The sequence below is a fragment of the Equus przewalskii genome, chromosome X, assembly GCF_037783145.1.
Source record: "Equus przewalskii isolate Varuska chromosome X, EquPr2, whole genome shotgun sequence".
NCBI classification, from domain to species: Eukaryota; Metazoa; Chordata; class Mammalia; order Perissodactyla; family Equidae; genus Equus; species Equus przewalskii.
The window spans coordinates 39,341,345-39,367,748 of record NC_091863.1 but is presented as its reverse complement, the minus strand read 5'-3'; the positions used below and the strand labels follow the sequence as shown (position 1 = coordinate 39,367,748).

At 39.2% G+C, this 26,404-nt stretch overlaps 1 protein-coding gene across 2 annotated transcripts in view; it reads right to left on the bottom strand.

Moving 5' to 3' along the window:
- Positions 1-307: 307 nt before the first annotated feature.
- Positions 308-26,404, bottom strand: part of ZNF81 (zinc finger protein 81) — a 67,800-nt gene continuing 41,703 nt past the window's right edge. For both annotated transcript variants that reach the window (XM_070606459.1, XM_070606458.1), the window contains exons 3-5: positions 19,425-19,551; positions 12,588-12,683; positions 308-3,183 (exon numbers count right to left, since the gene is read on the bottom strand). In XM_070606459.1, the coding sequence (XP_070462560.1) occupies positions 1,475-3,183; positions 12,588-12,683; positions 19,425-19,551 (1,932 nt within the window). In that variant the 3' untranslated portion in view covers positions 308-1,474. The remainder of the gene's footprint in view (positions 3,184-12,587; positions 12,684-19,424; positions 19,552-26,404) is intronic.

Here is a 26,404-nt window from a genome sequence, read left to right as displayed (position 1 = left end):
AAACTGATACTTCCAAGATTCTGTTGGAAATCTCTTTAACCAGACCCACAAGTTCATTTGGTACATTCTCTATCTTCCCACAGAGCTTGCTGACTGTTTTGCTATTTTTTTCCTTACTAAGTAACATGGGCTGCTGTCTTTTTCAGCCTTTCTTAACAGTTTTTCTCATTGTTTTTCCAGTTTCCACCTGCCACTCAGGCCCAAAGCTAATGCCACAAGTCTTAGTTTTGGTACAATACCCCTCACATGCATACACTTTCAGACATTACTTAGCATTGGCTGCGCAACAAACTACCCCAAAACTTAGTATCTTAAAACAATAATCATTTTATTTATCTCACAATTCTCCAGGTTGGCTGGGATAACTGGTATAGCTCTTCTGGTGTGGGCCGGCTTGACCGGGGATGGAGGTTGAGGAAGGCCTCACTCCCATGTCTGGCAGTTGGTCTAAGAGGCTCCAGCTGGGCTGGGTCATCTCTGCTCCCTGTGGTTTCTCATCCCCCTGTAGAGGAATCTGAGCTTCTTTACACAAAGGTCTCAGAATTCCAAAAAGCAGCGAGAGAGGGTAAGCCTCAAGGCAGGCTTCCACACTTCTCCAGCCTCTTCTTGAATCTCTTTGCTAATGTACATTGGACAAAGCAAGTCACATGGCCAAGCTCAGAGTCAAGGAGTAGAAAGAGAGAGACTCTACCTCTTAACAAGAAAAACAGGAGTAACATTGCAAAGGGATGTGGATAAAAGGATGGGAGGAATTTGCGGCCATTTTCCAATGTACCACAATGAAAGAAGATAAAAATATGATGTCATGAAAACCAGTATGAATGATAGGACTGTATTCATGTGTTCATGTAAAATTATATCTGCAGATGTATGTATATACAAAACCATAATGACTTTGAAATTGTGGATTCACGGGAGAGAAATATTCAATTGGAAACAAACTTGATAGACACAAGTGTATTAAATTCAAAAAGAGAATTTCAATTCAATTATTCCTCCTGTTGCACAATGTGTTCTGCCACAAACACCCTACAGAACTGAGAGTAGGTTTACACATCAAATATATTATTTTGTTGTCCTACCTTTCATTTAGTTGCCACTTTAAATTACTTAACATAACACAGTAAACATGACTGTCATTTACATAATTTTGCACACTTCATCTATAAAGAATTTAGTAACAGTTTGCTTTCTAAAGGAAGGTTTTTCCTAATGCATCAAACAGACAGCATTTTTCCCAGTTTGAATTCTATTATATATTGTGAGGCCGTGCAAATATAGAAATTCCCCTTCATTCAATGCATTCTTAGAGGGTCTATTCTGAAAAATTTTGCTCATCTGAGGTGAGAGAGCCTGATGAATGCTTTTTATTATGCAATGTCACATAAGATCTGTCTTGGGTGAATTTTATAATATACACTTAGACCTGACTTCTGTGATAAGGCTGTCTCATTTTCAAGCAACAGGGTTACTTTCACGTATGAATATTGCGATGCATACTCAGAACTGATTTCTGAGTGAAGCCCTTTCCACAATCACTACATTTATACGGTTTATCTCCAGTATGAATTGTCTGGTGTTTATTGAAATTTGACCTGTCAGTGAAGGCTTTCCCACATTCTGCACATATATATGGTTTCTCTCCTGTGTGAATTCGCTGATGTACTTTGAGATGTGGTTTCTTTGAGAAGGATTTCTCACAATCAGGACATTTATAAGGCTTCTCTGTAGTATGAATTCTCTGATGTGTAATTAACTCTGACTTCTGGATGAAGGCCCTCCCGCAATCAGCACAAACGTAGGGTTTCTCTCCAGTATGAATTGTCTGGTGTTTATTGAAATTTGACCTGTCAGTGAAGGCCTTTCCACATTCAGCACATATATAAGACTTTTCTCCAGTATGAGATTTCTGGTGAGTATTGAGATTTGACCTGTTGGTGAAGGCCTTCCCACATTCGGTGCATACATAGGGTTTCTCTCCTGTGTGAATTCGCTTATGCATCTGGAGTTGTGACTTAGAAGGAAAGGATTTCCCACAGTCACTGCATTCAAAAGGCTTCTCTCCAGTATGAATTCTTTGATGTGCAATTAAGTGTGCCTTTTGGATGAAGGCCTGCCCACATTCAGTACATATATAGGATCGCTCTCCTGTATGAATTCTCTGATGCATCCTGAGTGTTGATTTTTGGGTAAAGGCTTTCCCACACTCACTGCATTTGTGGTGTCTCTCTCCAGTGTGAATTTTCTGATGTACATTGAGGGCTGAGTTCAGGGAGAAGCCTTTCCCACATTCGCTGCATTCATAGAGTTTTTCTCCAGTATGAGTTGTCTGATGCCTAAGTAGAGATGACACTTGGAAAAATGATTTTCCACATTCATTGCATTTATAGGGTTTTTCTCTAGTATGAGTTTTCTCATGCAAAATTAATTCTGAATTCTGAATGAATGCCTTCCCACATTCAGTACATATATATAGTTTTTCATCTCTATGAACTCTCAGATATATACTGAGTAGTGGCTTCTGTGTAAAAACATTTACACATTTGCTAAGTTCATGAGGTTTTTCTACAGTATGAATTCTCTGAGTTGCAAAGAGGTGTGACTTCTGGGTGAAGATCTTCCCAAATTCAGCACACATATTTGCTTTCTCCCCAACAGGAAATTTTGGATTGTGACTGAGTCCTTGTTTCAGGCTGAGGACTTTTCCACACTGATTACTTTCACAGAATTTCACTCCTGCATGCGTGTTTTCATGGTTAGTATAAGAGCAGCTCTGGGTGAAAACTTGACCACGTCCAATAATTTTATCAAAGTTCTTTGCTGCATTGTTTTTACTATGAAAATGTAAATCTAAATTATGCTTAAAATTCTTTCCAAATGAGTCATATTTATGGGGTTGTTTCTGTGAAGAAACATGATTTGGGCTTGGATGAACAAATTTTTCACTGTCTTTACATTCATAATCCCACTCTGTATTCAATATTTTCTTATTGATGAAAGCCGCATGACTCAGTGGTTTGTTCTGTTTTTCCCTATATCTTTTTATTGGTTCGGCATCTTGCCACAGTTCTTCTAAAATGGAATACAATGAATCATCTCTTGTATCTTCATCCTCCATTTCACTATGAAATGAAGCTTTTCCAGAAATTCTTTTTTGGGAGGTCTTAATCCCAAATTTCCCATCTAAAAAGAGAAAGAAAAGTAAAATTGACACAAAGAATAGACAACAGAAGATTAAAAGGTACACAAGAGCTAATCCAAACTAAATACAGGGGAACCAGTAAATCTGATGATGATGATGATGACAATGACAGGAAATAAATGTATAGCACTTATTATGTGCCAAGTTCTTGCATGATACTTATGACATTCCAACCATTGTTCTAAGAAATTGTTCTAAGAAAGGATTAAAAGAAATTTAATCCTTTCAAAGCCTTATGTGGTATTTTCTATTATTATTCACCTATTGTAGATAAGGAAAGTGAAGCTCAGAATGATTATATATATAATTTGCCCTAAAATATGGTTATTACGTTTTGGAGATTGGAGTTCAACATAAGCTACCTAGCTCTCTTTTGAGGACTCTTGGATATCAAGTAGAGTAAAATGAAGATTAAAAAGACAAGGGTTTTGGGGCTGGCCCCGTGGCCGAGTGGTTAAGTTCGCGCGCTCCGTTGCAGGTGGCCCAGTGTTTCGTTGGTTTGAATCCTGGGCGCGGACATGGCACTGCTCATCAAACCACGCTGAGGCAGCGTCCCACATGCCACAACTAGAAGGACCCACAACGAAGAATATACAACTATGTACCGGGGGGTTAAAAAAAAAAAGACAAGGGTTTTAAGTGGAAATATCCGTGGAGAGCCTAGGCTTGGAGGGTGTGACTCAGAGTCTAAGTCTTCATTAGCTTTCCATTCTAAATCCTCACTAATCTTGTTGCTTCTTGCTTGTTAGCAACAATACCAATTTAATGTGATCAAAAAACCAATTTAATCTGCTAAAAGAGTAGATCCTAAAAGTTCTTGTCACAACGAAAAAAACATTTTTTCCTTTTCTTTTTTATATCTATGAGATGGATGTTAACTAAACTTACTGTGGTAATCATTTCACAATATATGTAAGTCAAGTTATGATGCAGTATACCTTAACTTATACAGTACTGTATGTCGATTATATCTCAATAAAGCTGAAAAAAACCCCACAATTTATTCATACCCATAGGAAAAATATTGTAGTCAGGGCCATCTTAACCTATACAAACAATAAATAAATGGATGTCTATACTCCGACACTCCATCCAGGTATAATTGTTTTCTTGGACCTAAAATTATATATATCTAACAAGAAGTATAAAATCAGAGAGGACAAGCCATCTGTGGTAGACTAGAAGGTGTTAGTGCCTACAAACATAGGTTCTTTACCCGCCACACAAGAGGGGCCAAATAAAAACTGGAATGCCAGGCTTATGGCAAGGAAAGGGTTTTTATTTCAGGTGATATCAGCCGGGAGACAAGAGCAAGCCCTCAAATTTGTCTCGTTTTGTCTCATCTCCCCAGAAGATGGGAGGCGAGAGGTTTCAAAGGTTGCAAGGAATGTTTCTGTTTGTGGGGGGGGAGGAACCTGTGGCCTTGGGCGCTTTCCCACCAGCCTGGGTTCAGCCTTGGGAGGCTGCTTACAGGGAGCAGGATGATAACGGAATTTGCAGGTGGGCAACCTTGGCTGTCTGTCTCCATGGCAGACAGTGGATTCTGGAGCCAGGGAGCAAGCAGGGAGAGTGCTTTGGTTTTAACCCCATATATGCTGGGTTTAATGTAGAGGAACTGATATCAGGGCTGGCATCAAAAGCTGTCCACCAGAATTTGTTTTACCTTTCTTTTGCATTAATAGAGTAGTAGCCAGGCAGATGGCTGCCCAGTCATATAACATTGCTCAGCCTCCTTTGAAAACTGGTGTTGCCATGTGGCCATGTTCTCATCAATAGGATGTGAGAAAAATTGATGGGTGCCACTTTCAAAGCAGCACATTGAGACAGTAGGCATTTTTCTCTATGCCCTCTTCTACCTTCTTGCTTACTAAAACCTTGACTTGGCAGCAACGCAGACTCAAACATGCAGATTTCACAAAAACCCCAAGAGATAGGGAGTTCTATAATGGAGGGAACTTGGATTCCTGAATAAACATGAGCAACAAGGTTTTACAACGGCCTGTGATATGAGAAACTTTATATAAGAGAGAAATAAAATTCTTTAGTATTTAACCCACTGTATCTTATAATCTCTTTATTATTGCAAATTAGCTTTAACATAATTAACATACTTGTCTTGCCCAGAATGGGCATCACAAATGTTTCCATTACCAATACATAGGACATATCAGATTCTCAATCATAATTTTAAATGGAAAAATTATACATTATCTCATCAGCAAGAGATTTTAGATACTGAGAATGCTGAGTCATCAACTCCAGTTTCTCCCTGTTAATCAGTTTGATAATGCACTCAAAACACACGTCCCATCCAAAATCTCACCCTCTTATTCTTAAGTTGCATTTTCATTCTCACACAGTGAGCTTTAATTTATTCTGGAGATATTAAGCACTAGATTCCCAGGCATGGTTTTAGAAGTGGTTCTCCTTTTCATTTTATTTAACTTATAAATATATATAAAATGTATAACCTGTAAGTAAAACTTAACTTCTAAACCCCTGCTGTATTGGACAATATTTAGGTCACCGGTACCAATATTCATTGTAAAAAATCTGCTCCTGCAATAAAAACTTCTCTGTACCTTTCCTGAGCCCACAGATTCAACGAAAAGTACACAAATGAAGAGTCATCAGTCTAGAAAAGAGCTGTGCGTGCAAGCTTGCATTCTATTTGCCACTCACAAAAATGTCTCAAAAACAGTCCAGTTTATTCTCAGATCGAAGGATATGTTCATGTTCTCTTCCTCCATTTAGCCTGCTTGTTAGCATTTTCTTTTGTGCTGTTTAAAAACACATATGTACTTCATGAAGCAGTTTAAGAGTTTTTTATTTTGAAAATTAATCTGATCATATGCTAGTGACACTTTTTTTTAACTTCAAAAGCAGACACCCTCCGTGCTATTCCTTTTGCTAATCATTTCAACAGACTTCTATTAGAATAGAAACACAATACACAGACAATAAACTTTTTAATATTTGATGCCATTGTCTTTACTTTCCAATTACAATCTATGTTCCATTGAATTCCTATCAGTAGAATTTTTTAAAATCCTTCTGAAATAGGGCAAAATACTCTCATATTCTTATCCCCCACAAATTCAATTAGTTAATATTGGTAAGTATTTTCTTCATGCTTAGTGTTCAAATAATGAAAATAAGATACAGGCTCTTATTTTCAGGGACTTTCAAAATTACTAGAGGCAGAAGCATCTGAGGCAATAGAAATGGAGAAGAACAATAAACTTGGAGTAGGTAAAGGGTCATTTCATGGAATAGAAAACCTGAAATGAAACAAAATGAAAGTGTCTATTACCTGGATAGGCCGAGCACAAAATAATAAAGAGCCCAGATGCAGAGATGAACTTCATATTTGGTAGGCATTAAAGATAAGGTGAAAATTTGAGGAAAGCATGAATTAAGGAAATTATACAGATACAACTTTAACTGGCAATAAATACATGGCCACATTGTAGATGGCACTGAGAGAAGAGCTACTGGTCATGTGTTATATAATATGAAATAATTGTAAGTTTACTTCACGAAGTTAATGACAAAGATAAATGTGGCGTCGTCTCAGGTGACATCTATCAGTAGCATATAAGATGAACTAGAAACAAGAAACGAAATCTGCAAATCCCATTAGGAACAGAATAATCCAAGCATAAGAAAATATAGACTTGCTTTTGGGTGATGCTACTAAGAATTAAGATAAAAAGATATCTAAATAGTATTCATTAAAAAAGAAAAAACAGGAATTGCAGAGTAATTAGTAAGAGAAGATAACTAAGAGGGAAGAAACAAAAAACACAGCAGAATCTGACAAAATTTGGAATGTGAGAATTCCTGATTTGGGCAATGATGGTGCCAATTCCTCACATACTAAATGAAGACGAGTAAAGCAGAATATTCTACGGGAACTGTCTAATATGCAGACAAATGTGGTACTAGGGTCTAGTAATAATATAGCAACCAGTGGTGTCAATATGGAAGTCATTGGAATACAAATACAAAGCTTAAGTTTTCAGAATGGAAGACTCTTTTAATTACTATAGGAACAAATATTCAGATGACAGTAAACAAGACCCATAGCCCAGGGCATCTCAATGGGGGAAAAGCCTCTACGGAAAGGAAAATGAGCAAAGACTGGAAACAAGATAAAATAAAAACAGATAAAATAAAAATAAAGGGCACACAGACAAAAAAGGAAATTATAAAAAGACACAATAAGGGATGCAGAAAATTTTAAGGAATTTATAAAAAGACTCGCTAGAATTAATAAGTGAATTTAGTGAGGTCTCAGAACACAGGGTCAACGTACAGGAATTAATTGTAAGCGTTCAACTTCTAGTATGGAGAAGTAAGCTCCTAAAAAAATCCTTCCACAAACAGTAACTATAATTCCTAGGAAAACAAAATAAAACAAAACATATACCGACAGAGTGAATAAAAACAGGCAGATTTCGCAGAGGAGTCAGGAGTTAGAGAAAGTCTGAACAGAGATCTGAGTTGCTATCCACCTTAGGTGAGACAGCATCTCCAGTTTGAGTCTAACATAGTTAATTGCCTACTCTGACAAAAACACAGAACATTATAAAAAAAAAAACAGTGTTACTGTGACACTCATAATGTTCAGGATACAATCCAAAATTGTTCAATATATGATTTCCCAGAAAAAAAATGTTCTTTTTGTCATTCTCGTGTCTTCAGTAGTTTTTAAAGTATACTTTCCAGAATTAACAGTTTCTATTAGATGGGCTACTCCAATAGAAACAATGCATTCAGACTAGAACTCAAGTTAATTTTTGTATAAGGTGTGAGGTATGGGTCAAGGTTTTTTTCCTTCAATACCGATATTCATTTGTTCATAAGACTCTCCTTTCCCCCACTGAATTGTATTTGCACCTTTGTCAAAACTCAGTTGTCCATATATGTGTGGGTCTATTTTCAGATTCTCTCTTTTGTTCCATTTAGATATCTGTTGGTCCTTACATCAATACCACACCGTCTGGATTATTGTAACTTTATAGTAAGTCTCAACATTTTTCTTCTTTCTCAAGACTGTGTTGGCTATTCCAGGTCCTTCGCATATCCATATAAACTTTAAAATCTCCTTGTCAGTTTTTACCCTCTAAAATTACAAACTGATTGAAAAAGTAGAGTACAATCCAGTAAAGCAATAGATTTCAACAACACAATCAACTTGATTTATATATCATTGAAACAACACTCATCAACAGTTGAATATACATTCTTCTCAGAGACACATGGAACATTCCCCTAGATAGACCATATGCTGAAATCATACAGAGTGCATTCTCAGACCACAACAGACTTAAATTAGACAACAAAGGAAATAGACAAATTCCTTGAAAAATACAACTTACTATGTCTGACAAAAGATGAAACAGAAAATCTGAATAGTCCTATGTCTATTAAAGAAATTGAATTTGTTATTAAAATTTTCCCATCAAGAAAATGCCAGGTCCAGATGGTTTCACTGATGAATTCCACGAAACAGTAAAGGAAGAAATAACAATCTTACACAAATTATTTCAGAAAACAGAAAAGGGAACACTTCACAACTCATTTTATGCAGCCAGCATAGCCCTAATAACAAAACTTGACAAAGATATCGCAAAAAAAGAAAACTAAAAACCAATATCACTCATGAAAAATGCAAATTTTTAAAACAAAATATCAGTAAATAGAATCCAACAATATATAATAAGGGCAATATATCATAATCAACTAGTATTATTTCTCAGAAGTGCAAGGTTAATTTAACATTTGAAAATCAATAAATAAATTCACATATTAATAAAACAAAAGCAATAACTCTATGATCACTCTAATAAGATGAAGAAAATTCATTTGACAAAATTCAACATGTAACTATGACAAAAAAAAAAAAACCTCTTCAACAAGCTAGGATTAGAAAGGAACTTACATAACCTGATAAAGGGCAGCTTCAAAAAACCTAGAGCTAACATCATACTTAATGGTATGAATTCTTTGTCCCTAATATTGGGAGCAAGGCAAGCATGTCCATGCTCACCACTTCTGTTCAACACTGAACTGAAGGTCTTAGTGAAATAAGGAAAGGAAAAGAAATTAAAAATATGAGATTGGAAAGGAAGAAATACAAGTGTCCCTAAAGTGATAATGATTAATTACAGGAAAAACCCTAAGGAACCTACAAGAAAACTAACAGGCGGATTTAGGGATGCCTCAGGATACAAAGCCAACGTACAAAATCAATCAATAGCAATTTATACTAGCAGTGAACAATCCGAAAATAAAATTTAAAAAACAATGTATTTACAATAGTATCAAAAAACATCAAATACTTAGGGATAAATTTAATGAAGGATGCATAAAACTTCTACACTGAAAACTATAAAACATTGTTGAAAGAAATCCAAGATTTAAATAAATGAAGAAATTTGCCATGTTCATGGATCAGAAGGCTCAACATTGTTAAGATGTCAATTCTCCTAAAGTTGATCTACAGAGGCAACTCAACTCCAAACAAAATCCCAGCAGGCTTTTTCAAAAAAAGTACAAACTGATTATAAAATTTATAAGGAAATGCAAATGACCTAGAAGAGCCAAAGTAATTAAAAAAAAAAAAGCAAAGTTGGAGAACTTCTCCTACCTGATTTGAAGACTCATTTAAAAGCTACAGTAATAAAGAAAGTATGGGTTTGCCAAAAGGACAGTGTATCAACTATATTTTCTCATTTTCTGTATTCTTGATGCATCCGGTGCCTAGCTGATCCTAGAGGGACTGCTCCTCCCAGGGCTAGTTAATTCCTAGAGATAGCAAGTGACTTCCCTACAAGCAGGCCTTCATGTGCAAACCAACCAATCCAGAGACCATAGCCACCAATTATCTCCTTTAACAAACTCACAGGGTGAGCTACTATCCCCCTGCCCAGATCAGCTCAGGGCCAGGTATCAGGCAACTAGGTAAACTAGGTACAGTCCTTACACCCTGGAACCTGCTGGAATTACTCAAACTAGCCAAGCTTAAACCTCCCCAGCCTGCTTAACCTGCCTCACCCATTCTTTCTCAGGAAAATCACAATAAAAGCTCTTGCCCACGCTTTCCTCTCACAACTTCTGCCTCCTGACTGACCCTGGTGCTTCCCAGTGTGGCCTTGTGTGGTGTGGCACGCCCCCTCCTCCTGGGAAATGTGAGTTACAAACCATCTTTTCAATGGCAGTCATCTCCAGATCTGTTGGCCTCACCATACCTGAATAATAATAAAACCCACATTTTAAAACGGAAATACATATAGATCAATAGAACAGAATAGTGTCCAGAAATAGGTTCACATACATAAATTCAATTGATTTTGATAAATGTGCCTAGGAAATTCAATGGAAAAAAGAGAGTCTCTTCAACAAATGGTTCTGGAACAACTGTTTGTCATATTGAAAAAAATGAAAATCAGGGATTGGCCCCATGGCCGAGTGGTTAAGTTCGTGCTCTCCACTTCGGTGGCCCAGGGTTTTGCCGGTTCAGATCCCAGGCGCGGACACGGCACCACTCATCAGGCCATGCTGAGGCAGCATCCCACAGAGCACAGCCAGAGACACTCACAACTAAAATACACAACTATGTACTGGGGGGCTTTGGGGAGAAGAAGAAAAAAAAAATGAAGATTGGCAACAGTTGTTAGCCCAGGTGCCAATCTTTAAAAAAAAAAGAAAATCAATCCTTACATCAAATACACAACATGGATCATAGACCTACACAGAAAAAGCTCGAGTGATAAAACTTATAGAAGAACACGTAAGAAAGTCTTTGTGACTGTGTAGTAGGTAAACATTTCTTAAAGAGAACACAAAGAGTACTAAACATTTCAAAAAGATGATAAATTAAACTCCATCAAAATTAAAATGTTTGCCCTTCGATAGGCACAAGTAAGAAAATAAAACTGCAAGCCACAGATTGGAACAAAACATTGGCAATACATCTATCTGGCATAGGAGTTGCAGCCAGCAAATATAAACAACTCTTAAAACTCAATAATAAGACAATCCAGTAAAAAAACAGGAAAGATATTTGAATAGATACTTCACAAAAAATGTACAAATGGTCAATATTCACATGAAAAGATACTTAATGTCATTACTCCTCAGAGGACTACAACTTAAAGTCATAATGAGATACCATTACACATCCACTGTGATAGGAAAAATTAAAGAGACTGATGATAGCAAGTGTTGGTGAGAATGCGGAGCACAGAAATCTCATGTATTGCTGTTGGCAATGTAAAATGACACAGCCACTTTGTAAGACAGTTTGGCAACTTCTTATAAAGATAAGGATACACTTATTGTACGACCCAGCAACTCCACTCCTAGGTATTTACCCAAGAGAAATGTAAACATATGTTCACACAAAGATACCAGAATGTTCACTGCAGTTTTATTCATAATAACCAAATAATAACCACCTGTCATCAACAGGTATATAGACAAACTACAATATATTCACACCATGGAATAGTATTTAGCATTTACAAGGAACAAACTAGTGATATATGCAGTAACATGGATGAATCACAAAATCACTATGCTGAACAAATGAAGTCAGATCCAAAAGCGTACATACAGTATGATTCCATTTATATGAAACCCTAATAAAGATAAATCTAATCTACAGTGACAAAAAGGATGTCAATGGTTGCCTGGGGCCAAAGTGGTGGTGGGTATTGACTACAAGGGGCATGAAGGCACATTTTTATGTAATGGAATGTTATATATCATGATTGGAGTGGTGGTTATACCAGTGTGTACCTTTATCAAAACCCATAAAACTGTGCACTTAAAATGGAGACATCTTATTATATGTAAATTATACCTTAATAAGGCTGATTTTAATAGGAAAATGCTAAGTGACAGTGATCATAAAGTCAGAAGATGGGAGAGCGGCATAGAGATAGGGGCGGTGGAGAGGAATGAGGAATCTGAAGTGATACAAAGAGAAGAGGGAGTGAGGCTGGTTGTAGATGACAGTTTATTGGCATCTTAGAGTGAGAAGATGAAAACGAGAGGAAGAAGCAAGTGAAAGACACTAAGAAGAACAGGAGTGAGGCAACCAACTGATTTTCAGAGAAGGCAAATCCATTAAAACCTGAATGTATACGATAAGAATCTAAGACCCTGGGGGTGGGGTTTCAGTAATGAAGCATAAAAACGTGATGGAAGGAGAGAATCTCCAAGAAAGCCAGATCCATAATGAGGAAGCCTGGCATATGATCCAGAGTATAGGCTTTAAGAAAGGTAGAAATAATAGCACTTTAAAGGCAACAATCTCTTAGGAAAAAAAAATGTATTTCCATGCGTCCCTTCTGCCTGGATCACACTTACTCACCTGAACAGCTCTGATGTGGGGTTTCTCCCTCCAAAATCCATGGCTCCTCTCCTTGCTCCAACTTGAAGATGACCTCTGGTTTGGGAACTTCATATCCTGTTAACAGGACATGATAGAGAATTGAGTCCAGCTAATTGCTTTCCATTTTTGATTTGGAAAAGTAATCACATTTCATTGGGAAGAGAGTAATAATCACAGAGGTGAAAAGGGCCTGAAGAATCCCAGACCAAGCAAGGAGGACACCATCGCACACTCCAAGACGCGCCAGAGCACTCAGCAGCTGAGGACGGAAATATCTCACTCCAGCTCTGTGTTAGTGTCCTAGGGCTGCTGGAACGAAGTACCAAAAACTGAGTGGCTTGAAACAACAGAAGTTTATTGTCTCACAGTTCTGGAGGCTAGAAGTCTGAAATCAAGGTGTTAGCAGAGTCATGGTCTCTCTGGCAGATACAGGAGTAAATCCTTCCTCGCACCTTCTAGCTTCTGGTGTTTGCTGTTAGTCTCTGGCATTCCTTGGCTTGTAAATACATTACGCCAGTCACATGGCCATCTTCTCCCTGTGTGTCTTATCATCATCCTCCCTCTATGTGTGTCTATTTCTGTGCCCAAATTTCCCTTTTTTATAAGGACACCAGTCATATTAATTAGGCCCCACTCTAATGACCTCATTTGAACTTGATTCCCTCTGTAAAGACGTTATTTCCAAATAAGGTCACATCTGAGGTGCTGGGAGTTAAGACTTCCCATATATCTTCTTTGGAGGGGACACAATTCAACCCATAAGAGTCTGCCCTCTGACTCCCTAAAATTCATGTCCTTCCCATGTGCAAAAGACACTAGCCCCATCCCAACATCCCTGAAAGTCTTAATCATTCCACTATCAACTCTTAAGTCTAAAATCTCATCTAAACATCAACTCAAAGTCTCAAATCTCATCATCTAAATCACCCAAATCACTTATGGGTGAAACTTGAGTGAGAATCATCCTGGGACAAAATTTCTCTCCATGCAAAACTGTGAAAGCAGACAAGTTATCTGCTTCCAGAATACAACGATGGGACAGGCATAGGACAGATATTCCCATTCTACAAGCGAGAAATCGGAATGAAAAAGTGAGTGCAGGTCCCAAGGAAGTCCAAAACCCAGCAGGGCAAATCCCATTAGATTTTCAGGCTTGAGAATAATTCTCATTGGCTCAATGCTCTGTCCTCCAAGCCCACCAGGGTGGTGGCCCCACCCCCTCAGCCCTGGGCCAGGAGTGGCACCACTCACTATTACCCCTAGTGGTCCACTAGCAAAATTTTTGCTTCCTGTTCCTGAGACCTTATACTCTGCTGTTCTAGAGGTCTTAGTTCTAAAGGAAGGATTGCTTCTTCTTCTGGGAAACATAGCGATCCTGCTGAACTAGAAGTTAAGTCTGTCACCTAGACATTTCGGGTTTCTTATGCCTCTGAATCAACAGGCGAAGAAGGGAGTTACTGTGCTGGCTGGGATGACTGATCCTGATTACCAAGGGGAAATTGGACTGCTACTCCACAATGGAGGTAAGGAAGAGTATGTCTAGGATACAGGAGATCTGTTAAGGCATACTACCATGCCCTGTGATTAAAGTCGATGGAAAACGACAACAATCCAATTCAGGCAGGACTACTAATGGCCCAGACCCTTCAGGAACGAAGGTGAGCCAATCCTTAAAATAAATCCCCCCCAATATATGTATATACCCATATCTTATTGGTTCCATTTCTCTGGAGAACCGTAATACAGATTTTGGTAGTGAGAGTGGCTCCAGAGGCACAGAATCTTAAGGATGAGTTTTCTGAATTGGTTATGGTGTTTCTGGAATTTGTTCCCTGTTCTGATTAGATTTAAAGGCATTAATGACCCTATTTTTAGTAGTAAAGAGGGCACTGAGAGTCCATGATGTGATGTGGCAATAGAGACACGCAAGCTATCACCGCTGGGTACTCCTGATCAAATGTCTGTAAGAGGCAAGGTTCTAGGTGACCATGTCTTTGATATCTGAGAAATTTTTGTCAAACTTACAAGTTTAATAAGATTGCCTGGTTGCTCCTAATAGCACTGGACAAAGTGGGAAAAGAAAAGGATGAGCTCAGGGATTTAATTGCTCAGCTCAAGTACCATAAAAATGACCTAAAATCTTCTATGTCCGTCCTGAAAGAAACCCTCAACTCTTGCAGCTGCAGAGCTGAGATTGCTGAAAACCAAACCCAGAGTCTCGTCCTGTGAGGGTTAAATTACAACACACACGGAATTCCCAATCTCACAGGCTGACTGCTGTTAAAGTGAGGGCACTGACTGGGAAGGAACAGGATCCTGAAACTGGAATGGGGACATGTGAGGACACTGAACCTCTAAATTCTGAGGAGTTTTCTTTGCCAGTAGAAGCAGCCCTTCCACCCCTGTCTGAGAAGATGAACCCTACTTTGCCTGAGGAGCCTACAGTGGCCGCCCCCGAGGTACCTGCCTTGGAAGGCCCTGCAGATTCCCCTCAGGACTACCTCCACCACCCTCCTTTGCCTCCAGACCTATAACTAGACCCAACTCTCATCAGGGCCCAAAGGGTGAGGTACAGAGTGTGACCAATGAGGAGGTGCACTACGTACCAAAAGAACTGCATGATTTAGCCAACTTATATTATAGACAGAAATCTGGGAACCATAGGCGGAAATGGATATTAAAAGTGTGAGATAACAGAAAAAACATAAAGATGGATCAGGCAGAATTTATTGATATGTGCACACTAAGTAGATTCTGAATTTACTGTTGCCACTTGAGGGGTTAAAAAGGGCCTGAACACTTCGTTTGTTTGGCTGGCTGAAACGTGGACCAAAATGTGGCCTATACTAAATGCACTTGAAATACCAGAACTACTCTGGTATCCTATAGAGAAAGGCACCCAAAGGCTCAGAGAGTTTGGAATGTTAGAGTGAATTTATCACGTAACACATGCTCACCCACACTGGAGGGTCCAGAGGACACACCTGTCACCATGACTGTGACAAACAAATTTGTGACGGGGCCCCAGTATCCTTGAAGAGCTCTGTGATTGCTCTTCTCTGTAGGTCAGAAATTACAGTGGGAACTGCTGCATCTGAATTGGGAAACCTAAATGTAATGGCAGTAATTGGACTCTGGGATGGCAGGGACCAAATGGAGGCATTTAATTGCTAAATGCAAGGTGGACACAGTTACTGTAACGGACAGCAGGGTCAAAACAGTAATCAGAATAGTCTGACTCGCAGAGACCTATGGCATTGGCTAGTTGATCATGATGTCCCTAGAAAAGAAATAGAAGGGTAATCTATTAAATTCTTACTTGGTCTATATAAGCAGAAGAGTTCTAGGTCAAGTGAACAGAAGTCTAACTTGAAACATAAAAACAGAGAGTCCTGGCTCCTCAATCAATTCCCAGCCTTGAGCCAGTTTACAGACCCAGAACCCTTTGAGTGAAGGGGAGGCTGGGTCCCTTGAGAAAGGACCCCACTACACTGCCAGAAATTCATACTACTAATCTTTCTTCCCGCCTTCCCTAAAGGGACCTACAGCCCTTTACCAGGGTGACTGTGCATGAGAAAGAGAAATAATGAGGCTTTTCAGAGATTACTGGACACTAGCTCTGAACTGACACTAACTCCAGGAGACCCAAAACATCACTGTGGTCCACCAGAGTAGGAGCTTATGGAGATCAGGTGATCAATGGAGTTTTAGCTCAGGCCCATCTCACAGTGGGCCCAATGTGTCTCTGAACCCAACCTGTGGTTACTTCCCTGGCTGAGGAATGCATGATTGGAATAGACATACTCAGCAACTGGCAGAATCCCCATATTGGTTCTCTGACCTGTGGAGTGAGGGCTATTATGCCAAGTGGAAGCCACCAGAACTGCCTCTATCTAGGAAAACAGTAAACCAAAAGTAACACTACATTCCTGGAGGGATTGCAGAGGTTAGTGGCACCATCAAGGACTTGAAGGACGCAGGGGTGGTTATTCCCACTACGTCCCCATTCAACTTGCCTATTTGGCCTGTGCAGAAGACAGATGGGTCTCGGAGAATGACAGTCAATTATCATAAACTCAACCAGGTGGTGACTCCAATAGCAGCTGCTATACCAGATGTGGTTTCACTGCTTGAGTAAATTAACACATCCCTTGGTACGCAGTACGCAGCTCTTGATCCAGCAAATGCCTTTTTTACAATACCTGTTAGCAAACACCAGCAGAGGCAGTTTGCTTTCAGTTGGCAAGGCCAGCTATATACCTTTACTGTCCTACCTCATAGGTAGATCAACTCTCCAGTCCTATGTCATAATTGAGTCTGCAAGGATCTTGATCAACTTTCCCTTCCAAGACATCACATTGGTCCATTACATCGATGATATTATGCTGACTGGACCTAGTGAACAAGAAGTACCAACTAGTCTTGGTAGAATCATGGGTAAGATATTTATATGTCAGAAGATAAGAAATAAATCTGACAAAAATTTAGGGGCCTTCTACCTCGGTGAAATTTCTAAGGGTCCAGTGGTGTGGGGCACGTTGAGCTATCCCTTCTTAAGGTGAAGGATAAGTTTCTGCATCTGGCTCTTCCTACCAGCAAAAAGAGGCACAATGCCTACTGGGCCTCTTTGGATTCCAGAGGCAACATACTCCTCTTTTGGGTGTGCTCCTCTGGCCTATTTACTGAGTGACCTGGAAAGCTGCTAGTTTTGAGTAGAGTCCAGAAGAAGAGAAGGCTCTGCAACAGGGCCAGGGTGCCGTACCGTCTGCTCTGCCACTTGGGCCATATCATCCAGCAGATCCAGTGTTGCTCGAAGTGGCAGTGGCAGACAGGCATGGAGCCTTTGGGAGTCCCCTACAGACAAATCACAGTGCAGATCCTAGGATTCTGGAGTAAAGCCTTGCCATCCTCTGTGGATAACTTCTTTCCTTTTGAGAAACAACTTATGGCTTGCAACTGGGTCTCAATTTACTCCCTCACTGAATTTAAGCATATTAGTCAGTAGAGGAAAAGAAACTTAACAAGGATTCCTTCAGTAATGGTGAATAAACACAGAAGAGCCCAGTGCTGAATCCTCACCCCACAGTGGGACACAGGAAATGTGGCATATGGTAGACTCGCTCCCTGGTGCCACTTGTAGGGGGCTCAAGTCCTTCTGATCGAGGCCCAGCTTGTGGATGGTGTGAGGCTAGTAACAACCCCTAGAGCACTGAGCCTGGGTCTTCCCAGAGTCATGCTGCTTGAGAATACAGCCCAAAGTGGGTAATAAAGTCCATCTAAGGCTAAATATGGCAGGAAGTAGATAGTCACTGGAAGGGAAAGTTGAAAAGAACTTTGAAGACAGAGTTCAAAAGAACATGAAACTGTTAAGAGGTGTGACCACAGATCAGTTGCGGCAACCCTATGCCCTTGGCCCTGGGTGGCGGCCCTGCTCCCTCAGCCCTGGAAGCAAGAAGATGGCTCGCCCTCTGGAACCAAGGAGGTAACAGCCTGTCACTACCACTCCCCTCATCTTCCTGGCCTGTGCCCTGTGGGCCTGTGGTGGCAGCAGCAGCCCTGCTGACCTCTGAACCATCCTTGGGGTCACTCATCCCTTTTCTTGAAGGATAACTCATGTTCACAGCCAAAAAGCTTTACCAGCCTGTTTTCCGTCTATAAAATCCCAAACGTCCAGCAGCCTTCCTTCATTTTTTCTTCTCTGTCCTCTTCAGCCCAAACTGGCAGCACTTCTACTGAGATGTTTGGATGGATCCATAATTCATACACCTAATCTCTTCAGCAGTTGGTTGTCCAGTCAAACCTTAGTGTTCTTTCCAGAGTACACTTTCTCATTTTTCGCAATATGGATAGGCTAAGAATTATCCAAATCTTCATGTTCTGGTTTCTTTTTACTAACAATTCCTTCTTCAGTTTCTCTCTTTCCTCTAGCATTTTACTGTAAGCAGCAAGAAGAAATGAGGCTATGCCCTTAATGCTTTGCTTAGACATCGCCTCAGCTAAACAAGTTCATTGCTTACAAGTTCTACTTTCCACCCAACAGAACACAATTCAGCCAAATTCTCTGCCACTTTATAACAGGAACTGCCTTTCCTCCAGTTTCCACTAACATGTTCCTCACTTCCATTTGAGACTTCACTAAAAGCACCTTTAACATTCATATTTCTACCAACAGTCTCTTCAATGCAATCTCGGCTTTTGCTATCAAGCATTTCAAAACCTTTCCAGCCTCTACCCATTACCCAATTCCAAAGCCACTTTCACGATTTTTTTAGGTATTTGTTACAGCAGCACCCCACTTCCCAGTACAGAAATCTGTGCTAGTGTCATAGGGCCACTGTAACAAAGTACCACAAACCGGGGGGGCTCAAAACAACAGAAATTTACTGTGTCACAGTTCTGGAGGCCAGAAGTCCACAATCAGGGTATCAACAGGGCCATGCTCTTTTTGAAGGTGCTAGGGAATGAACTGTTCCATGCCTCTCTCCTAGTTTCTGGTAGCCTCAGGCCTTTCTTGGCTAATAGATGCATCACTCCAGTCACATGGCCATTTTCCCCTTGTGTGTCTTCACATTGTCTTCCCTCTGTATGTGTCTGTCTCTGTGTCCAGATTACCCTTTTCTATAAGGACATCAGTCATGCTGGATTAGGGCCCACCCTAACAACCTCATTTTAGCTTGATTACTTCTATAAAGACTCTATTTCCAAATAAGGTCACATTCTGAGGTACCAAGAGTTAGGACTTCAACATATTTTATCTGGGGACACAATTTTACCCAGAACAAGCTCCTCGCAGATTCATAGGATGGCTGTGCTTACCCACTGAGAGCAGGTGGCTGTAGTTCTCTAGCATTACATCCTGGTAGAGGCGCCTCTGAGTGGAGTCCAGTTGCTGCCACTCCTCCCTGCTGAAGTCCACAGTCACATCCTCGAATGACACTGATACCTGTAACAATACAATTCTGTTCAGGGTGATGGTCAGCACTGGGGGATGGGGAGAAGATAGATAGGAAATTGTTTTTAATGATTTTCACCATAATATATCATACGGTATACTTACTAAAATACCTACTTATATGTTGCATAGAATACAAATATCTAATCATAAATTTTTGCTATTCATTGTATACATCATTTAGCCAGTCTTTCATTTTTAAAAGCAAGAATTTTTTACAGGATTTGACCTTGGGCCTATTTTGTTGCTCATTTTAAGGGGAAATTTGTGTTCTGTAACTTTTAGAAGGAAACGTATACTTTTTTAAACTTCACATAGCTCCCTCTACTGTTGCTTTCATTAACTCTTCAAAAATATGGCTACTGTCTCTGTTGACTTTTTATTTCTCACTTCTAATTTAATTCCATAGTGATCAGAAAATATACTGCATATGATTTCATATGGTCTAGACATATGGTCTATCTAGGGGAATGTTTCAAGTGTCCCTGAAAAAGAGCATATATTCAGCTGTTGATGGGTGTAGTGTTCTACAATATATAAATCAAGTTGGTTGAGTGTTGTTGAAATTTCCTATCACTATACTCATTTGTCTTCTACTTGTTTAACCAATTATTTGTCAACTTTCTGGAGACTGACAAGGAGATGTTAAAGTTTACATGGCTTTGCAAAGGACCTAGATTAGCCAAAGCAAGGAACAGTGTGGAGGATTTATACTGTGTAATATTAAGACTTACTATAAAGATACAATAATTCAGACAGTGTGGTATTGATGTAAGTACAGACAGATATATCAATGGAACAGAATAAACAGGCCAGAAACAGATCTACACACATATGGACAACTATTTTTTGACAAAGGTGCCAATGTGATTCAATGGGAGAAAGGAAAATCCTTTCAAAAAATTGTGCTAGAACAAATGGACGTCAGTATTAGAGGAAAAAACAAACCTTGATCCATACCTCACATCATATACAAAACTAACTCCAAAAACTAAGTTCCAATATGACTGAATTGTTTTATCAGACCAACCCTCATATAGATAATAACTATAAACTCTGAACAAAATATAAAATACAACTATCTGAAGATACTGAGGAACAACCAAAATCACACAGCTACTGGAGGAGAGCCGACACTTAGAACAAGGGATGGCACTGGATGTGTTTATCATATTTACAGCTTTTAGCTTGTGAATAGGTCCAGTCAGTGCTTTGCAGGTAACTAAACTTCTGACAGAAAACCTTTAGTCTTACTGACTTGAAGAATCAAAGGAGAGTTTCACAGTCATCACAACTTATAGGAATGTCAAAGAGGAATCCTGACAGAGAGAGGTGTCTAAATTCTGGCTATGAACTCTGCCCAATCTGACTGACTACTTAAATGGACTGAAATTTGAGCTACTACATGCCACAGGGGAGATAGTTTCCAGTCTGAGTCCAGCCAAGTTAAGTGCTTGCTAAATAAAACAAAAATTTAGCAGTCTTCAGGGGAACTAAACAGACTCCAAAATCTCTAAAATATATAATTCACAACAACCAAGATTCAATCCAAAGTAACTCAACATAGAAACAGAGAAAGGTGTCAAGAGAAAGAGAAGATGTACAAGAGAAAATGCAGAGACTGACTCTGATTGTAGCAAAAAAGGATTTCAAATCAGTTATTTACAAGTATGCATGTTAACAATGAATAACACGATAACTCAACTGAGAAATAGAAACTACAAAAAATAACCCACTGAAAAGTCTAGAACTGAAAAATTCAATCTGAAACTAAAAAATTCACTGGATGGGCTTAGCAGAATGGAGATAACAGAAGAAAGTTAATGAACATAAAGACAAACCAACAGAAATTATCCAATTTGAAAAGCAGAAAGAAAATTTTTGAAACAAACAAACAACAGAGTCTCAGAGATGTATAAGACAAAATCAGAAGATCTAACATACACATAATTTGAGGCTCAGAAGGAGAGGGGAAAGGGGCAGAGAAGGTATTTTTTAAAATAATGGGTGAAAACTTTCCAAATTTAGAGAAAGACATAAATTTACACATTCAAGATACTTGGCAAACCCCAAGCAGAATAAATCCACAGAAAACCATATGTAGGCACACCATAGTCAGACTATTGAAAATCGAAGAAGAAAAGATTTTGAAAGCATCCAGAAAAAAAATCCCTAACATATTACATACAGGGAGACAGTGATTCAAATGACCACTTACTGCTCAAGAGAAAAAAGAGAGGTCAAAATACTGTTGAATGGTACTTTTAAAACACTGAAGAAAGTAAGTGTTATGTAGCTGGGCAAAGTTAGGAGTTCCTTGATGAGGTCTCAAGCCCTAGGAACAATTCTTCATGGCTTTTGGTTCCACCCTCTGGGTTCTTGGTCCCACCCTCTGAGTCATCCTTACTTTTTCATAAAAAGCAGCAGAAGAGTTTTCTCAGCCTGCTTCCTGCCAGTAGAATTTTGGGGATCCGACCTCTTCTTTCCATTTTGTATAGTCTCTATCTCTTTCAGTCTAAGGTGGTAGTGTTTCTGCTGATACAGTTTGCTCTAAAATTTTATGGGTTGTCTGTGTTAGACAAAAGCTGCACTCATAGATCTCTTTGAGATAAGCCTTCTCTACCTTGGACTCCTGAGAGGGCTGAGGGCCAACACTCTTAAGCTTTCTAGAGGCCTTCTTGTCTGATTGAAAAGATCTATGAGGTATCCTTAATCTCTTCAAAGGGAGTTTTGTGTGGCTGAATGCTCTGATTCTCTGATTTTTCTCAGATCTTAACAAAGATGGTACAGTCACATTTTTTCCTTTATTTCTAGACCACATTTTCTTGATAGTGCTTCAAAGCCATTTCTTAGTTTTAGCATCTTGTGCTATCTGCTGAAGCTAACAGTGTTCAAAACCATCAAGTCCTGGTTCCTTTGTGTTTAACAGTCTTTCCCTCAATTAATTTATCTCCTTTCACATTTTGCTATAAGCAGCAAGAAGGAACTAGGTGCCTTCAACACTTTACTTGGAAATATTACATAGATCACTGTTGAAGGAGGTCATTGAGAGGACGTGACCACTAGTTGACCCATTAGCTGGACCCAGGAAATTGGAGGCTCCTTACTCCTTCCCCTGTCCTCGGAATGTATGTTCCACCCATTGATCCTGCAGTAGGTGCCATTTTCAAGGATGCAGCCTTGAGAAAGTAATGTATTACTGAGACCATCTGGACTATATCTGTGACTGAACCTCATTATGGCCTCTATATAAACTTTTAAGATTCTGGTGGGTGAGTGTAGAGATCTACTCATCTTGTGACCACCCAAGACAAACTTCATATGTAAATTCCTTTGCTTATTACAACTGCCACCAACCAATCTGGAGTGGCCTGCCTCTTTCTTCAGTCTCTCCTTGCCCTCTGTGTATGGGGGCCAACTTTGAATTTCACCTGGGGAACTCCCAAGGTTGTGTACCAACAATTGGAGAGGCAGCCAGGAGACCAAAGAAATGTGTCTTGAGAAAGAGGCATCTGTGGGGAAATCCCGGGTTGACCATCAGCTGCTATGTGGGGAAGAGTAGCCCATATGTTAGATGCTTGTGGACTGCTGCATGAGTATGGGGATATCCTGAAAATGCTGGTTGGTTTAATGCATTTGTTAATTGCAGCAAAGCAGAGAAATGGATGGCTGCCCCAGTGGGCTAGCCTCTACTGTGGGCAGTTGGACTAACCACCAATTCCCAACTGAATCTCAAGGTAGAAAGTTGGAAGAAGAGCTGAAGAATGAACGTGTGGTTGTCCACCTTTCTGCTAGCTTCAGGGCTAGCAGACAAGATGGGAGAGCAAGATAATAAGTTGGAGACCTTAGTGTAATGTTTTACAAAGCTAGGAGGGCACAAGCTGCCATAGATTAAGGTCTGAGCACTAGTGACAAAGCCTGATTGAGGCGCTAAGAGGTGGAATCCCTAGGAAAGTGAGGGGAATGAATAGGAGGATATCATAGTGATTGATAATAAAGTGGATAAAGCACCCCATGCCATACAACCACTAATACAAAGAAAACTTTTAAATAATAACTACCCTAGATTTCTGATAATAGAGAAATGTATCCCAAATTCTGAGGTGAAAAACTTGCATTCTTTTCCTGACCTGTGAAGATGTAAATCTTTGAAATGTAAGCACCCAAGGAGATAACTAAAACACTGCCCACAATCACCTGAGACTGAGTGGGGAAAAAAGGGGAAAAGAGGTTTTTTTAAAATACAGACTGCTATAGAAGCTCCCTTGCCCAAAATCTAGTCCACAGCCTCCATAAGATTATTCATAAAGGGCAAATACAAATCTTAAAAGTCTTCTCTACAAATATTAGTAAAAAGTTTAGCCATGTGAGTGGGTAACCTTAACTTGTTCTGTCTGCCAGAGACACAGTTTGGATTCAACTGTTATTTATAAACTAGTGAGCTTTATATTGTTGTACCTGATTCATGGTTAAATTCTGGAATGACACCTATAGAGTCCCTGTGTCTGTCTGTAGGTTTATGTGTGTCTATGGATGTGTGTTATGTATATGTGATATTTTTCTACCTCTGGATAGTACTGCTCAAATTAATTTGTGAAAGAGCTCTATTTAATGAGCTTAAAGAAAAATAAATTTTAATATCAATAGTATACTTATGTAAAACTAACAATTTTCTTTCATCTGACAAAAAGACAAAATTTTCTTGGACTATTAGTCTGTTGTTGACAAAACTGTGAAAGGTTTTTCTTTACCTTGTAAGTCACCAGCCTAGACAACAAAGATTCTGTGTTTTATAAAAATAACTTCCTGTGCTTTATGTCATCTTTATCAGGTCTTTGATTACTTAAGAAAACTGAGTCCTCTCTATTAAAAGAGCTGTTTTTTTTTTACAACTATGTAATTTTCTGTATTTGCCTTTGAAGTCTTTGTCACTTCAGTGAAATAGATTACTAAGTACTGTTTCACAGTGATCTATGATCCTGTTTGATCAGGTGTTTTTGGTTTTTGTGGGGGTTTTTTGCTGAGGAAGATTTGCCCTGAGCTAATATCTGTGCCAATTTTTCTCTATTTTGTATGTGGGTCACTGCCACAACATGGCTGCCATTGAGTGGTGTAGGTCTGTGCCCAGGAACTGAACCTGGGCCACCAAAGCAGAGCACACCAAACTTAACCATTAGGCCATGCCATGGGGCCAGCCCCTAATCAAGTGTTTTAAAACCTTTTGACATTTTTGACAAACTTCCCAAAAATCAAATTTTAAATGAAGTCTTTCTGACCTCAACTAACTTTGGGATTTTCCAAAGGGCCCCTGGAACATCTCAAAAGATTTGTTCTCTCCTTATAAGGGAGAGATATTAAACTAATTAGATTTATTTGATATGTTAAATCACATGGGGAGCACTGTCAAATAAGAAGTGATTCTAAATCTTCTTTAGGTTATATTTGTATAAATATATGTTATTAATATAAGTGTTCCAGAAATTGCATGAAATTCCTAAAAATCTCTTATGTCCTAGTATAATGTTATCAGTCACAATTCTAGTTATCATCTTAAGATGTATGTCACAGAAATAAACAAATTTCCTTTTCAACGGCATTATAATGAACTCTCATCAGATCTTTAACCATGGCCATTTTTTAATGTACTTTTATACTTCTATTTATTTACTGAATAAGGAATACATTCATATGATACTAAATTCAAAAGATGCAATGAGTAAATACTGAAAAGTCTCCTTCCCACCTTGTCTCACAGGCTCTTCAGGTAGTTTTTTTGTTTTGTTTTTTTGGGGTTTTTTTTTTTATGAGGAAGATTCACCCTGAGCTAACATCCATGCCAATCTTCCCCCATTTTTCATGTAGGTTGCCACCGCAGCATGGCTGCTGATGAGTGGTGTAGGTCTGTGCCTGGGAACCAAACCAGGGCTGCTGAAGTAGAGCACACCAAACCTAACTACTAGGCCACAGGGCCGGCCCCATAACCATGGCCATTTTTAAGTCTTTTGTCATTTACAGACAGTTGTTGTTTTACTCTGATGCTTTTGCAAAAGTATTCCTGAAAAAGTGCTTCATCTTCAAGGAGATTCATGGAAAAGATTCTGACAAGTACAGGCTTCTGACAATTAAGATCATACCACTGAACTGAGTAAGAATTACAAACTCCAATGGAAAAACTGATGAATTCATAAAACTCCTAACAAAAAAAATCAAGATTGACAAGGCTTAATTACATGGGACTAAGTGAACTGATGAAGATGATTATAATTTTTATGACTTGTAGATGAAATACTGTTGGTTCTTTTATATATTTTTTCCAGATTTAAGAAAACCTTTTTCTCTTTTCTCTTGAGCTATCAGCAACTTGCTAACATATACCTTTGTGAACAAAGATGAAACATCTATCATTTTCTCCCTACCTGATCCCTCCAGAATTCAGAAACTCTTACTGAGTATTCTTATTTTCATGGCAATATAGTTACTTAAGTTCAATAAGAATCTGTTCTCCTTGTAACAGGACACAATTGAAAACACTGGTTATTATTACCAAGGCTTTGACTGGAATGTCATAATTGAGAATGTGCAGAGAATCAGATATGACCAGACAGCTTTAAAGAACAGCATATCATGGTAAAAACTTTCCTTCCTGTCAAGGGGTGGGTTGAGAATAGGTTCCATCGACCCACCTCTGCCATGGCTCAGACTCCCACTTTGACTAAGTGGCATGCCCATTTGCAGCAAAGGAGCACCCTGTCTGCCAGGCTACTGTCTCTAGAAATGCAGGCACTACTAGGCCCTGTGGAGTATGAGATCCTCCAAATGCCCCCACCCCTATTCCTGTGGCAGC